At 32.5% G+C, this 11,420-nt stretch overlaps 2 protein-coding genes across 4 annotated transcripts; one reads left to right on the top strand and one right to left on the bottom strand.

The window, feature by feature from the left end:
* The first annotated feature begins 1,193 nt into the window (after nucleotides 1-1,193).
* Nucleotides 1,194-3,820, top strand: LOC107901483 (translation machinery-associated protein 22). Of its 2 annotated transcripts, none has more exons than XM_016827511.2 (7): nucleotides 1,194-1,510; nucleotides 1,943-2,038; nucleotides 2,152-2,216; nucleotides 2,520-2,601; nucleotides 2,692-2,759; nucleotides 2,851-2,934; nucleotides 3,377-3,820. In XM_016827511.2, exons 1-7 carry the CDS (start codon nucleotides 1,363-1,365, stop codon nucleotides 3,431-3,433), a joined length of 600 nt encoding a protein of 199 aa, XP_016683000.1. In that variant the 5' UTR covers nucleotides 1,194-1,362; the 3' UTR covers nucleotides 3,434-3,820. The 2 variants fall into 2 exon arrangements, with proteins under 2 accessions (XP_016683000.1, XP_016682999.1); XM_016827510.2 differs by having other exon boundaries at nucleotides 1,204-1,510; nucleotides 2,675-2,759.
* A 187-nt stretch (nucleotides 3,821-4,007) lies between these two features.
* LOC107901481 (type 2 DNA topoisomerase 6 subunit B-like) lies at nucleotides 4,008-9,738 on the bottom strand. Of its 2 annotated transcripts, none has more exons than XM_016827508.2 (12): nucleotides 9,656-9,738; nucleotides 9,426-9,522; nucleotides 8,985-9,068; nucleotides 8,859-8,885; nucleotides 8,266-8,374; nucleotides 8,116-8,191; nucleotides 7,305-7,412; nucleotides 6,537-6,733; nucleotides 5,520-5,658; nucleotides 5,178-5,371; nucleotides 4,948-5,068; nucleotides 4,008-4,462 (listed from the first exon to the last, which is right to left on the bottom strand). In XM_016827508.2, exons 1-12 carry the CDS (start codon nucleotides 9,689-9,691, stop codon nucleotides 4,148-4,150), a joined length of 1,503 nt encoding a protein of 500 aa, XP_016682997.1. In that variant the 5' UTR covers nucleotides 9,692-9,738; the 3' UTR covers nucleotides 4,008-4,147. The 2 variants fall into 2 exon arrangements, with proteins under 2 accessions (XP_016682997.1, XP_016682998.1); XM_016827509.2 differs by having other exon boundaries at nucleotides 7,392-7,412.
* Nucleotides 9,739-11,420: the final 1,682 nt, after the last annotated feature.

Genomic DNA, 11,420 nt, shown 5'->3' with positions numbered 1-11,420 from the left:
AAATAAGAGATACTTTATTTAAATTAGTTGAAGTTAACGATGATCCTAAAGTCCAAAGTGAACCATAATGTTTAGCATGACTATTTGGTATGGAATATTACTGGCTGTGAATTTGGCTAGCAGTAGTTTTTTTTTGAAAAATACAAGAAATGATACGAAGTGTGCCAAAGAAATAGTTATTAAGATGGAAATAGAACCTAAATTTCATGAAAAATAGATTGTTCTTGGAAATAAATGATTTGATGAGAATGAAACGACAAAATCTCATCAAGAATCTTTTAGAATCGATGTACTTTTATTCTCCAACAATTTAAAATATATGAAGATAATTTTGGTTCACTAGATGATGGAAATTTTTAGAATTGAAAGTGTTGAAAGAAATTATCAAACTATAAAAAGACTTGATTCATTTCCCAGAAAAATTTGATAAAATCTTCCCTAACATCAACAGCGTCGATTAGCTATTTTATCAATTGAAGAAGAAATGTTGATAATTTCGCATCTCTAAAGACTAAATAATCTAATTTAAATAAAATATTTATAATTTTTTTAATAATTACTTAATTAATTTAAGAGGTCTCGTTTTACAATTTCGGTTTAGGCCTCTAGAAACGAACTGTTTGTAGCATTAATGATTAGACATACGATATGCGTCGGCTTCTTTTTTTTGTTGCCAAATGATTTACATCGTCTAGGCAAGGGATTTAAGGCTTAACAAAAGTTGAGATATCATTAATCCTTATTGCCAACACCTTTTCCGAATTGTGGACGGATTTTCCACCAAAATTATAATACTTTTTTGAACCTCTATTTTTCAAAATAGTTTGAAAGTGTTATGATTTTTTTAAAAAAAAATTAAGCAAAACATTGAGCTCCAATTATTTAAAATTAGGATCAAATTAAAATTATGTATAAATATTAAGGGCTAAAATTATTATTATATTTCTTATCAAACCTAACGTTTAAGTGACCAAAAAAACACAATATTGAATACTTTAGTGATCTAACCAAAACAAAAATTTATGCATAATTAAGTGACTAAAAATATAATTTATCTAATATAAACTCGAATTAGCAAAGAGGGCCTAAACCAAGTCTAATAATAAAGGCACATCTCGGACCAGATTCACTCACTGCCAAGCCCGAGTTAGCCCACTTAGATAGGCCTATTTCCCTAACAAGAAAGAAAGAGAGAATCGGGTTCTCTTTACATCATTGCATGATTGCGGTTGCGTCGCACTGTAACCGGGAAAAAGGAAACGAACTTTTGCTTTATGAAATGAAATCTGGGTTTTGATTATTTACATCCATTATATCCAAAGCAAAGGCAAGAAGTAACAAAAAAAAAGAATTAAAGAAATTATGGCAGAGAAACCACAACCGGTGAAAGTTTTATATTGTCCCATATGTTCTCTTCCAGCGGAGTACTGTGAATTCGGCCCTGATTTCGAAAAGTGTAAGCCTTGGTTGATCAGCAACGCCCCTGACCTTTACCCACATCTCCTCAAAGGTTTTTTTTCCCCCTCTGTTTTTCTCTATATTAATTAGTTTGCATACTTGAGCTTCTTTTTTTTTTTTTAAATTTTAATCCCATGCCTTTCTGTCTGTTTGCCGATGACAAAGATATTAAAGAAGACGAAATTTTGTTTTTTGTGGGCTTTTTCGGGGTTTAAATTTGGTTTTTCTTGGAGATATTTTTCTGATATGAATTGATAAATGATTAAAAATTCTTTGCATTTTGCTACTATATATACACACAAAAACATGTATGCTTAACGTCAATTGTTTTACTATGATTTTAACACCCTTCTACTTGTTTCCTTTCTTTCTTTTTTTTTTCACTTTTCCTAAACTGTAATTGGAAGGATAAGAGAAGAAAGGCATTTTTTTTAATGTGAGTTTCATAGAGTAAGTTAATTAAAGATTTCTCTTTGATGTCCAGAGGCTAATGAAAAGGAGGGTGAGAAGGTTTCTGAACAGCTGCAATCAGTTGGTATTTCCTCTGCTGCTGAAGGGGCAGCATCTTCAGCTCCACCAGGTTTAAATGATCTTTATATGGAAATAGATTTTATCACAAATAATTCCTTTAAAAAAGTTGTATTCATCTTTTTTTTCATTCTCACTGATCCAATGTTTGTTTTCAATTTTCAGGGAGCACGGTGTCATCTAAACAAGAAGATGTAAAACGTCTTCCTGGTGGAAAAATAAAGAAGAAAGTAAGGTTCCTTCTTTTTCTATTTTTTTCTCCCCTGGCATTATATGCTCATAATATTTATAGGGTGTTTTGAAGCTTTTGATTCCCAATGTTCAAAATTTAAATACCTTTCCATTAATTAGCTTAGGTAACCTGCAAGGATGAATGCTACAATATTTCAAGGAACCAACTCTTCTGGTTCCTTTTCTTTTCTTTAATTTTTTGGTTATTGCTTGTGGATCTCTTACATACAAGGTTTGTTATTATATGTGAGAATAACATATCTAGCCTTCCTAATTTTCCCCATTTTTTTTTCAAATAAAAGGAGAAACAAGAAGTTGTCATTGAAAAGGTTGTACGTAATAGGCGCAAATGTATCACCATTGTGAAAGGATTGGATCTATTTGGTGAGTTGCATTCTCACATTTTTATCTTTTTCATCTATTTATTAGTTTTTTTCAAAACAAGTTAATTTTTTAGGAGGAGTTGTTTTTCAGGAATTAAGCTTAGTGATGCTTCGAAAAAGCTTGGGAAGAAATTTGCCACCGGTGCATCAGTTGTTAAGGTGCGTCAAAGTCATCTTTACTTGTAGTTTTTTCATTCCATTATAGGTTCCTTTGTTTCTTACAAGCTTTTCAATGATTGTTTTCCTTTAGGGACCAACTGACAAGGAGCAAATTGATGTTCAAGGAGACATATCGTATGATATTGTGGAATATATTACAGAGACCTGGCCTGCTGTAATGTTTTCAATAATCTCACTTTACATTTCATTCAATATGAAAATGCTTCATATGAGAAATATGGAACAATGTTTTTTTTATTTTCTTTGCCTTTACTATTAGAAAAGACGTTACTCCGGTCTTACACATGGAAATATATTTCAACATGAAACTCTCCAATTCTGAGTTATGTTTCTTTATTACCTTGAAAGTGAGGTTTTATTGTTCATTGCTAATGCTAAAACTTGATGAAATTTGATTATATTTGTTTGGTTGTATGTTTTATATTTGACTATTCGTACACCCTGATAAATTTAATGCATGCCTCCTTGCTGGAAAAGATGGCATTACCATCCTTTGGAGTCTTCTTATGATGCGTTACTAATATGTTTTCATGTTGATATTAAAATCATCATGTTCGGTAAAGACAGCATTACCATTCTTTGTTGTTTCCTTTCAGGTACCTGAAACTGCCATTTTCTTCATTGAGGATGGAAAAAAGGTTCCTGCTGCTTGATGCTAGAACTTGGAGCCAGAGCAGGGGATTGGGTGGGATTTTAAAGCACATCGATGAGTCAGTTCCACTTTAATTGGACATAGCATCTATTCATCCGTAGTTGGATAATTTTCCCTAAACCGACTTCATACATAGCTCACTGGTTCTTGGATCATGTTACAGTTTTAATATTTTTGGGTTGCAGTATAATCTTTTTACATGTACGGAGTGTTTTTCTTTGATGGGGAAACACTTGAAGTTCATTTTCATGTGAATGACGATGGTATTACAGAAAGAAAGAGTAGATAGATGGGAGAATATCATAGCACTTGAAGAACATTATAACCAAGTGCTTTTGGTGTATAAGACAAAAATATGAGGTCTTTAAGATGAATATCTTTTTTGGTATTTTTATGCTCGTTTCATGGTCTATGTTTGGTGTTCGTGGATGTTCTTTCCAATAATGTCGTCTCTAAAAAAGAAAACTCACTGAAAAGGTTTTTATGGTGAATATGAATTCGTTTTTCCAATCTTTTGAATGCTTGTAAAGTTCCCTCATCATACTGAGATAATTAGCAATGCTACTCAAAACAGATAGTGAAGAGAGATGTATTAACTATTACTCACAATGTAAGGACTGATACTTTGCCTTATGCAAAGCATGCAGGTCCTTTTTATCATCCCGAACCTGGATGGAATTGGTTAATTGCATGAGGATAAAGTATAACATATCAATCAATCTGGGAAACTAAAAACATTGTCACCTCCTGCATGTTCCTCCAAATATAAGTCGGCTGGGTCGAGGTCCTGGGGACGGTCATCTACAAAAAGAAAAGGTGCAGCCTCTTTGATTTTCTCTGGCTTCCTATCATTTGTCTCTATGACTGAGATTATCTTTTCCTTGATACGATCTTCAACGGTTTGCTTTCCGATCGCTTGAGACTGCGATAGTTCAAGAAGTGTGGAGCATTTGCTTCGGAACTTCAGATCATTAGATGACAAGATGATGCCAGCAATTGAGCTTGCAAGGTCTGGGGCATAACTGCAAATCTGAAGTTTATGACTACAAGTTATATACGTGAACAATTACTTGATCTACTTTTCACAAAATTTAGTCATAAGAACCGGGCCATAAAACCATGAAAGTCAAGAAGAAAAAGGGAAAAAAGACGTGATGATATTATTGATGAAGATGATGATGACGACGACATAGCTAACTAATAAACATATATTCAACACAGCCCATTTCGCATTACGTTTCCTATCTAAATGAACATTTCAGAAATTGTACGTTAAAAGAGAGAATCAATTCCAACTTAGAAACGGAAAGCAAACTTGAGAGGAGAGAAAGATTTGAAGGCCTACTGATGCCCAAGCACAAAGGTAAATCCTCTATAAGAATTAAAAGATCATGGAACATTGGTTATATATAAGGTTTACAGATTAAATAAGAAGTTAAGCCAAGTTAATCCAAGCATTAAGCTACCTCTGTTCCATGATAATACGCATTTGAAACTTCGAAAGTAGATGCTTACCTTCACGGCATGTGCACTAAGAAGAAGTCCGGTGTGTTTCTCCTTCAAATCATCCAAGGCAAGTTTCACTCCCTTTTTAATAAGATGCCGGTCAGGTTGATATTTATATTTTCCTGGATATGTTATGACCTTGATAAAGTCAAGGAATATATTTAACATACAACATTTGAGAGACAAGAAATATGGGGCAAAGGTCAAGAACTTGAATAGTAGAACACGGTGTTGGATATTGTTTATGATAGCAGTGTATCACCATATCTATATGAAGATAAGGGGGTAAACTTTCCCACTCTATCAGTGCATGGTCAACTTGATCCACAGCACTCACCAACGTTAACCCATAACTTCTCCAGTCAATGCTAGTCAAAGCATTGAGGGATGCAATGGATACTGAACCTGGTGAGAAATCTTTAAAATGCAAAACCTGGAAAACGATGTTATCAACCAAATCAACTTTATCAAACAAATTCAGAGACAAAATTGATTACATTGTACCAACAAGTTGATGCAAATGAAGAGAAAAAAAAAAAGGTTCTTTCTTTGAATTATTTAGGCGCACTGTAGATCAGAACCTCTGTTTTGTTGCCGGATGACCTGAAGCAAAGAGATTCCGAAAGTTCACTTATTGCAATTACTGCTTCCACAATTAGTCCGGGACTCCTATGGCTTTCCATGCTGGATGCTACTCCACTACTGATCTTAAGTTTCTCCCTAGAACGAAGTTATGCTTGTTAAAGGGATTGAAAACATGTAGCCGTAGTTTACTTACTCCTCGGATGTCTATAGCAACATGACTGAGCAGTAAATCATATAAATTTCATAAAGGAAATCTACATTGGAATATAAGGTTAGACAATTAACACATTAAAATTAATAAATAGAATTATGCAAGTAAGAGCAACAACATCAAATAGAATTCAGACTTATTCCCTTCATTTTTGATGGATCGAGTAAGAAGAACTAAACAACGTTCTTCTAAAGCTGAAGTAGAATAGAGCAAGATGCATGCACGTAATCCATGGCAGGATATCTAAAGAGATTAAAAGACCTGGCAGAATAGTTTAGGTGAAAGTATGAAATTTTTTAATGATGTCAAATGAAGTTGCTCATCTTCCCTTCTTGAAGCATTTGGAAAGAATAATGCTCCATTAGATATTGCAACAAAAGAGAGGAAAGTACTCCGATGCATCACACCTGATCTAATTAATGTTTATAGGTTATAATAGATACAACTATCATGAGTAAGTTATTGAGAGGGGAAGACTTATGAGCACCAGAAATTGTAAGAACTAATAAGGATCCAAGTTTGGCACGGAATGTATGAATACAATTACTGGTTGTAAAAATAACCTTCAAATCCTTCTTATATAAATAACCTTCAAATTTTGGTGAAACGTAAAATATGCAAATCTCAAGTTGTTTGGTTGAGTCAAGGCTTCTAATTTTATGAACCCAAATCGCTTTGGCGTTAAGTATATCTAAATCAATAGTTCAATCACAGCACTTCAAAAAGTTTTTGCCAGTCCTAAAATCAAAAGATGTGCAGTAGCTTGAAAACAGAATACAGGGTATTCAGCTTATATTTTTACCTACTGCAGAAGCAAGAATCACATTTATTGTTTAAGCTATTTCTGTGCTTCAAAACATATTCTTCAAGGCCAGACTTTAGTCTTTCAACATTGGAGCTTGAAAAGTTCAAAGGGCTGCATTCATTAGGTAAAAAGACATTTTCACATCGCAACCCAGAAGCATCCCCTCGTTCAATCACCAGTTCAGCTGCTACACTCTGGGGAAAAAATTCCAACTCTATTAAAATTTACTTAATAGAGAATTTCCATAAAAATGCTGAATGAGATAAGTAAATAGAAAGCTATTTATCACTTAAAGTGGAATTGTTTTACAAAAAATAATATATTTAAAGTACCCTTTTAAGTTTTATCTAGAACCATCCAGACTAATATAAAATGTTGCATGAAAGAAGTTAAAATCATGAAATAAATACTTTTCAAAATTCAGTATTTACACTTGCCGAATAATATAAATATATTCAGCATTTAATTTTCAGTGACATACATAAAATTTTAATAATACAAATTCAGTATTTTTCTTCAGTTTATCAAACGAAAACTTGGTAAATATATGATTAACAAGGAGATGTTAATTGAACTAGAGAAAATTCATTCCTAACATCACTTGAAGAAGGTTACATGGCATCTCAGAAAATTGGTAGATTAATTTAGGTTGCTGGTCCTTTAGGATCTCAGAAAATTTCCCCTTCCTTCCAAACAATTTTCCTTATCTACCAAACACTTAAAATGAAGGGTAAGCATTCTGAAAAGGTTAGTTTCTTCAGATACCTTCAAAAAAGTTTCATTAAAATACAAATTTCGGACCATATCATTCTGTGTACAGATGAAAGGCATCAAAGTAGCAGTTGAACTTACGGGGATCTTTAGAATCAGCATCTGCAAAACCAAGAGATATGTGGACTTAGTAAATGGAGAGTAATTTAGGGGAAAGAAAGGAGAGAGAAGACCACAGATAATGAAATCCATACAAGTAAAAAAATGCACAACATACTTCATGATCCATGATTTTATGAGAAGACTCTTTAGAGGAAAACTTCCTAGGTCGACTTAGAAGATATGAATGACAGTCTTCTATAGAACCTTTCCCAAATACAGTCAGTTTTAAAATTCAAAAAAAAAAAAAAAAACCTTGATTAATTGTCAGTTATGTCCTTTTCAACTAGCTGGTTGCATACTGCATAAGAATGCTGACAAACATTTCTTGCGTCCATCAGCTTATGTGAGATTCCTCCAGTGTTGTATGAAGAGGTGTCTTGAAATGATTCCCTAGCAAAATGGTAATACAGTGGCAAAGGTGATATTTCTGACATCACCTTAGTTTTTTTATTTGAATTATCTGTGAAGTTATGGTTCTTTCTAATAGATTATCTATCAAGCTGATTCAAGTAATTAAGCTTATTGGCTAGAAATAAACAAAGAATCTTGGATTTCTAAATTCCTAATAGGATCAGCTATATTTGTTGAAGGATTCGGTGTATGCTAAAGTTGCACCAAAATCCACAGCCAAATACTCAAAAACTCTATTTGTATATACTATATTGTCATTCAAAAACTGTCAGTCAAATACTCAAAAACAAACCTTCTGAAAGTAGTGTTTGATATCTTTCAGCAAGGCATCAATAGTCTCAAAAATGGACAGACATACTTCGGTGCCACTGAAAACAAATAAATAAGATCATAATGTTTTGTATAACCTAAGATCAGAGAAATGTTTAAGTATGGCGCATACCTGAACTTTGCATCATTCTTAGGAATTGAAGGTAGCCTAGTCAGTCTTCTGGCAGAAACACTTCCTCTAAGATTTAAGTGATAATGATATATCTTATTATCACTAATGCCTGCAGCCAGACACAAAATTGACTTTATTAAATACATAATGAAGAATTTAACCGCAGGGACACACACACACACATATATGCATGTATGTATATATTGTTTAATATGCTCTGACTGACGGAATAAATGGACAAATTTTAATATTAAAAAGAAAAGAAGAGAAGCATGCCTCTTGACAGCATTTCAGGCACTATAATAAGTTGTTCATCCAAATGAAGTATTTAAATTTCAGATCATAAATACATATTAAAAAGCGTAGTAAACTTAAAGCAGAATTGAGTCATTGACAACCCTGTATTATCGCCTACACCTTAAGCAGCTAACAACTGACAGGCAATACGCATAGCCTAGTGGTAACCACGTTAATCCTCCAAAAAGGAGATCCCTGGTTCTAATTCCCTGTTCCCCTAACTGTAGTCAAAATCTAAGCTATTCAACCATGGATATTTGACTAGCAAGAAAAGAATACTGAGACAGTAAACTTACTGGTAGTTTTGATGGAAAGCAACCCATCTGCGGCAGAAGGAAGTCAAATAATCATGAAACATAAATATTTATCGAGATCTTTGTATCTAGAATCAAATGACCTCACCATCATCATCAGCCACTTACCCCACTTTTCCGTTCCAATACCTTCTCTGTTGCACTTAAGGTCTTGAAACTCCTCCAAGCAACTACCGGTGCCCGTATCTGATACTGCTCATTAAGATGCAAAATAAATAGATTTTTCTAGAAACAGTATCTATCATTTTATCTGAAATTCTGCCACAACAATGTATTTACAGTCTACAGATTTACCTTGCATGACCTAATCATTTTTAAAAGCTTATTAATGCTTTTGATGAACTCATTTGAAAGAAAACCAGCCAAAACCATTCCGTTTCAACTTCAAAACCATACCGTTTCAACTTGAAAATGACATGATTTCAATGCATATTTTCCAATTTAGAAATAACTTCCTATTTTTCCGAAAGATCGCGTCACAAAAAAATCAAAGTAAATAATTCTAATTATAGTTAGGCAAAAATTAAAGGAAGAATGAAAAGTATTCACTTGAAACTCGAATGATTGGAGGAGAGCTCTTGAGAACGACTGATAATCGGCAAAGACCTTCGGATAAACGACATCTTTGAACAGCAGAAGAAATTAACTGACAATACGAAAAACGAAAGGAAATTAAAAAAAAAAAGGAGATTAGAGTGGATTAACATATTATTATTAACAACAAAATATCAATAAGCTGAGTTCAGAAGCCTAATTTGAAGATTGAAATTGCAACTTACATGAATGCAGAGCTTCTGAACTGACGAAATATCCATTTCAGTGAGAGAGACAAACAAAAACCACACTCGCGCTCACTTCTACTCTTATAGGTCACTGCTACTGCCCCTCCAGAAATTGAATTTTAAATTTGGTTAAAATATGTCATAAGTCCCTGTACTCTATAAATTTGGAATGTAGTCCCTGTACTTTAATTTCTAGGAATTTAGCTCTCTACTTTTCAGATTTCAATATTCAAGTCCAACTATTAATATAGTTAAATTTATTTTGTTAAACCAAAATTCATTACAATGTCATTTTTTTAGCTACGTAGTTATAAAGTGAGTATTTTTTTTATATTTCAAAATGTCACACTAACAAAATTAACAAAAATATTTTAACAATGTTAATAACCGGACCTTAATTTTGAAATCTAAAAAGTAGAGGAGCTAAATTCATGACAATAAAACATAAAGACTAAATTTCAAATTTGTGAAGAGTATAGGCACCCTTATGACAAATTTGTAAACCTTTAAATTTCGGGGAAAATAATTTAGAAAACGTGTTTTCAAATATTTGGGCCTGGGTGGGAGATTTGGGCTGTCAAGGCTTAGCTACGGTCTTGCCCAGTCATTAATTTAATTTTATAAAATTGTTATTTATTATTTTTAAATATCAATTAAGATATTTCTTTTTGTGGAATTAAAAAAAAAAACTAACACTAACTCATTAAATAATCATCCAAATTTTAGTGTATTTTTGTTTTGAAGAAGGAGAATAATAAGGAAGAAATCCTTGAAAGTTTTCAAAAAGTCAAGATAAAATGCAATTAAATAAATATTTGGATATGCTAATTTTTTTAAGGAATTATGCACAAAATAAGAAAAAGTTGAGAGGTAATGAAAAGATAAGGGTGAGAGAGTATATTTCAAACGTTCCTAAGTGCGAAAGCACATGTATGTTCAGCATCTCTTGCACAATAGGTAAAGCCAAAATTAAGAATGTTATATGTGATCTAAGAGCTTTTATAAATATAATTGTAATAGGCCAATTTAGCCGGGTTCACAAAAAAATAATAAATCCAAAATAATAAAACAAAATTCAAGTCCAGTCCAAAATTGTATCATTTGGCCCGATCGGAATGACCAATTACTTGAAAAGGTTGAAGGTTCATCTACAAGCTTGACACATATGGAAACATAATCTTCAATGATATACAATCTTAGAAGATAAGATTTTGTAATATTAGAGATTTAATTTGTAGATACCCTTTAATCTTAGTCGTTGATGTAATTAATCTATACCGTTGGATTTGGGGAGGGTCAACTATAAATAGAGGCCTCTCCATTCATTGAAAAACACTGGAGTTTGGAGCAATAATAATTCTTAAGAGCATTCACTCAAATTTCTCCTTCTCTTGCGTTCTTATTTTCTGTGGCTTGTTCTTATTTTGTTTTTCGTTCATCTTCGTTTCTTTTTAAATTGCTTTCATTTGAGTTGGATTTTGGTGGAGGAATTTCGTTGAATCTTCATATTGTGAGAGTAAGGCTGACTTAAGCGTTTTTTTAACATTTTTATTTACCCATTTAATTGTTTAATCATTAATTATTCTGTTACTTTTATTCGTTTATTTATCCATCAACTTTCTTATTTACATATTATTCATTCATTTAACCATTCTTATCATTCTTTTAATTTTTTTTCCATTAATTATATACTTTATCTGTTTTTAATATTATGTCACACATGCTTTTTATTTTTTAAAAACTCGTGTTATAAATCATCCAT

This window comes from Gossypium hirsutum, chromosome D06 (assembly GCF_007990345.1).
Source record: "Gossypium hirsutum isolate 1008001.06 chromosome D06, Gossypium_hirsutum_v2.1, whole genome shotgun sequence".
In the NCBI taxonomy this organism is placed as follows: Eukaryota; Viridiplantae; Streptophyta; class Magnoliopsida; order Malvales; family Malvaceae; genus Gossypium; species Gossypium hirsutum.
The sequence above is the reverse complement of the archived record's forward strand: the minus strand, read 5'-3'. Positions and strand labels throughout refer to the sequence as shown.

What these genes read in the sequence shown, in the direction of transcription:
- LOC107901483 (XM_016827510.2), top strand. Translation starts at nt 1,363, where the DNA reads ATGGCAGAGAAACCACAACCGGTGAAAGTTTTATATTGTCCCATATGT. An exon ending in AGCATCTTCAGCTCCACCAG is followed by an intron (nt 2,039 to 2,151) that starts GTTTAAATGATC and finishes TTCAATTTTCAG; the next exon opens with GGAGCACGGTGTCATCTAAA. An exon ending in TTACAGAGACCTGGCCTGCT is followed by an intron (nt 2,935 to 3,376) that starts GTAATGTTTTCA and finishes GTTTCCTTTCAG; the next exon opens with GTACCTGAAACTGCCATTTT.
- LOC107901481 (XM_016827508.2), bottom strand. Translation starts at nt 9,691, where the DNA reads ATGGATATTTCGTCAGTTCAGAAGCTCTGCATTCAT. An exon ending in ATACACTGCTATCATAAACA is followed by an intron (nt 5,069 to 5,177) that starts ATATCCAACACC and finishes CAAGGTCATAAC; the next exon opens with ATATCCAGGAAAATATAAAT. An exon ending in TTAGTGCACATGCCGTGAAG is followed by an intron (nt 4,463 to 4,947) that starts GTAAGCATCTAC and finishes CATAAACTTCAG; the next exon opens with ATTTGCAGTTATGCCCCAGA.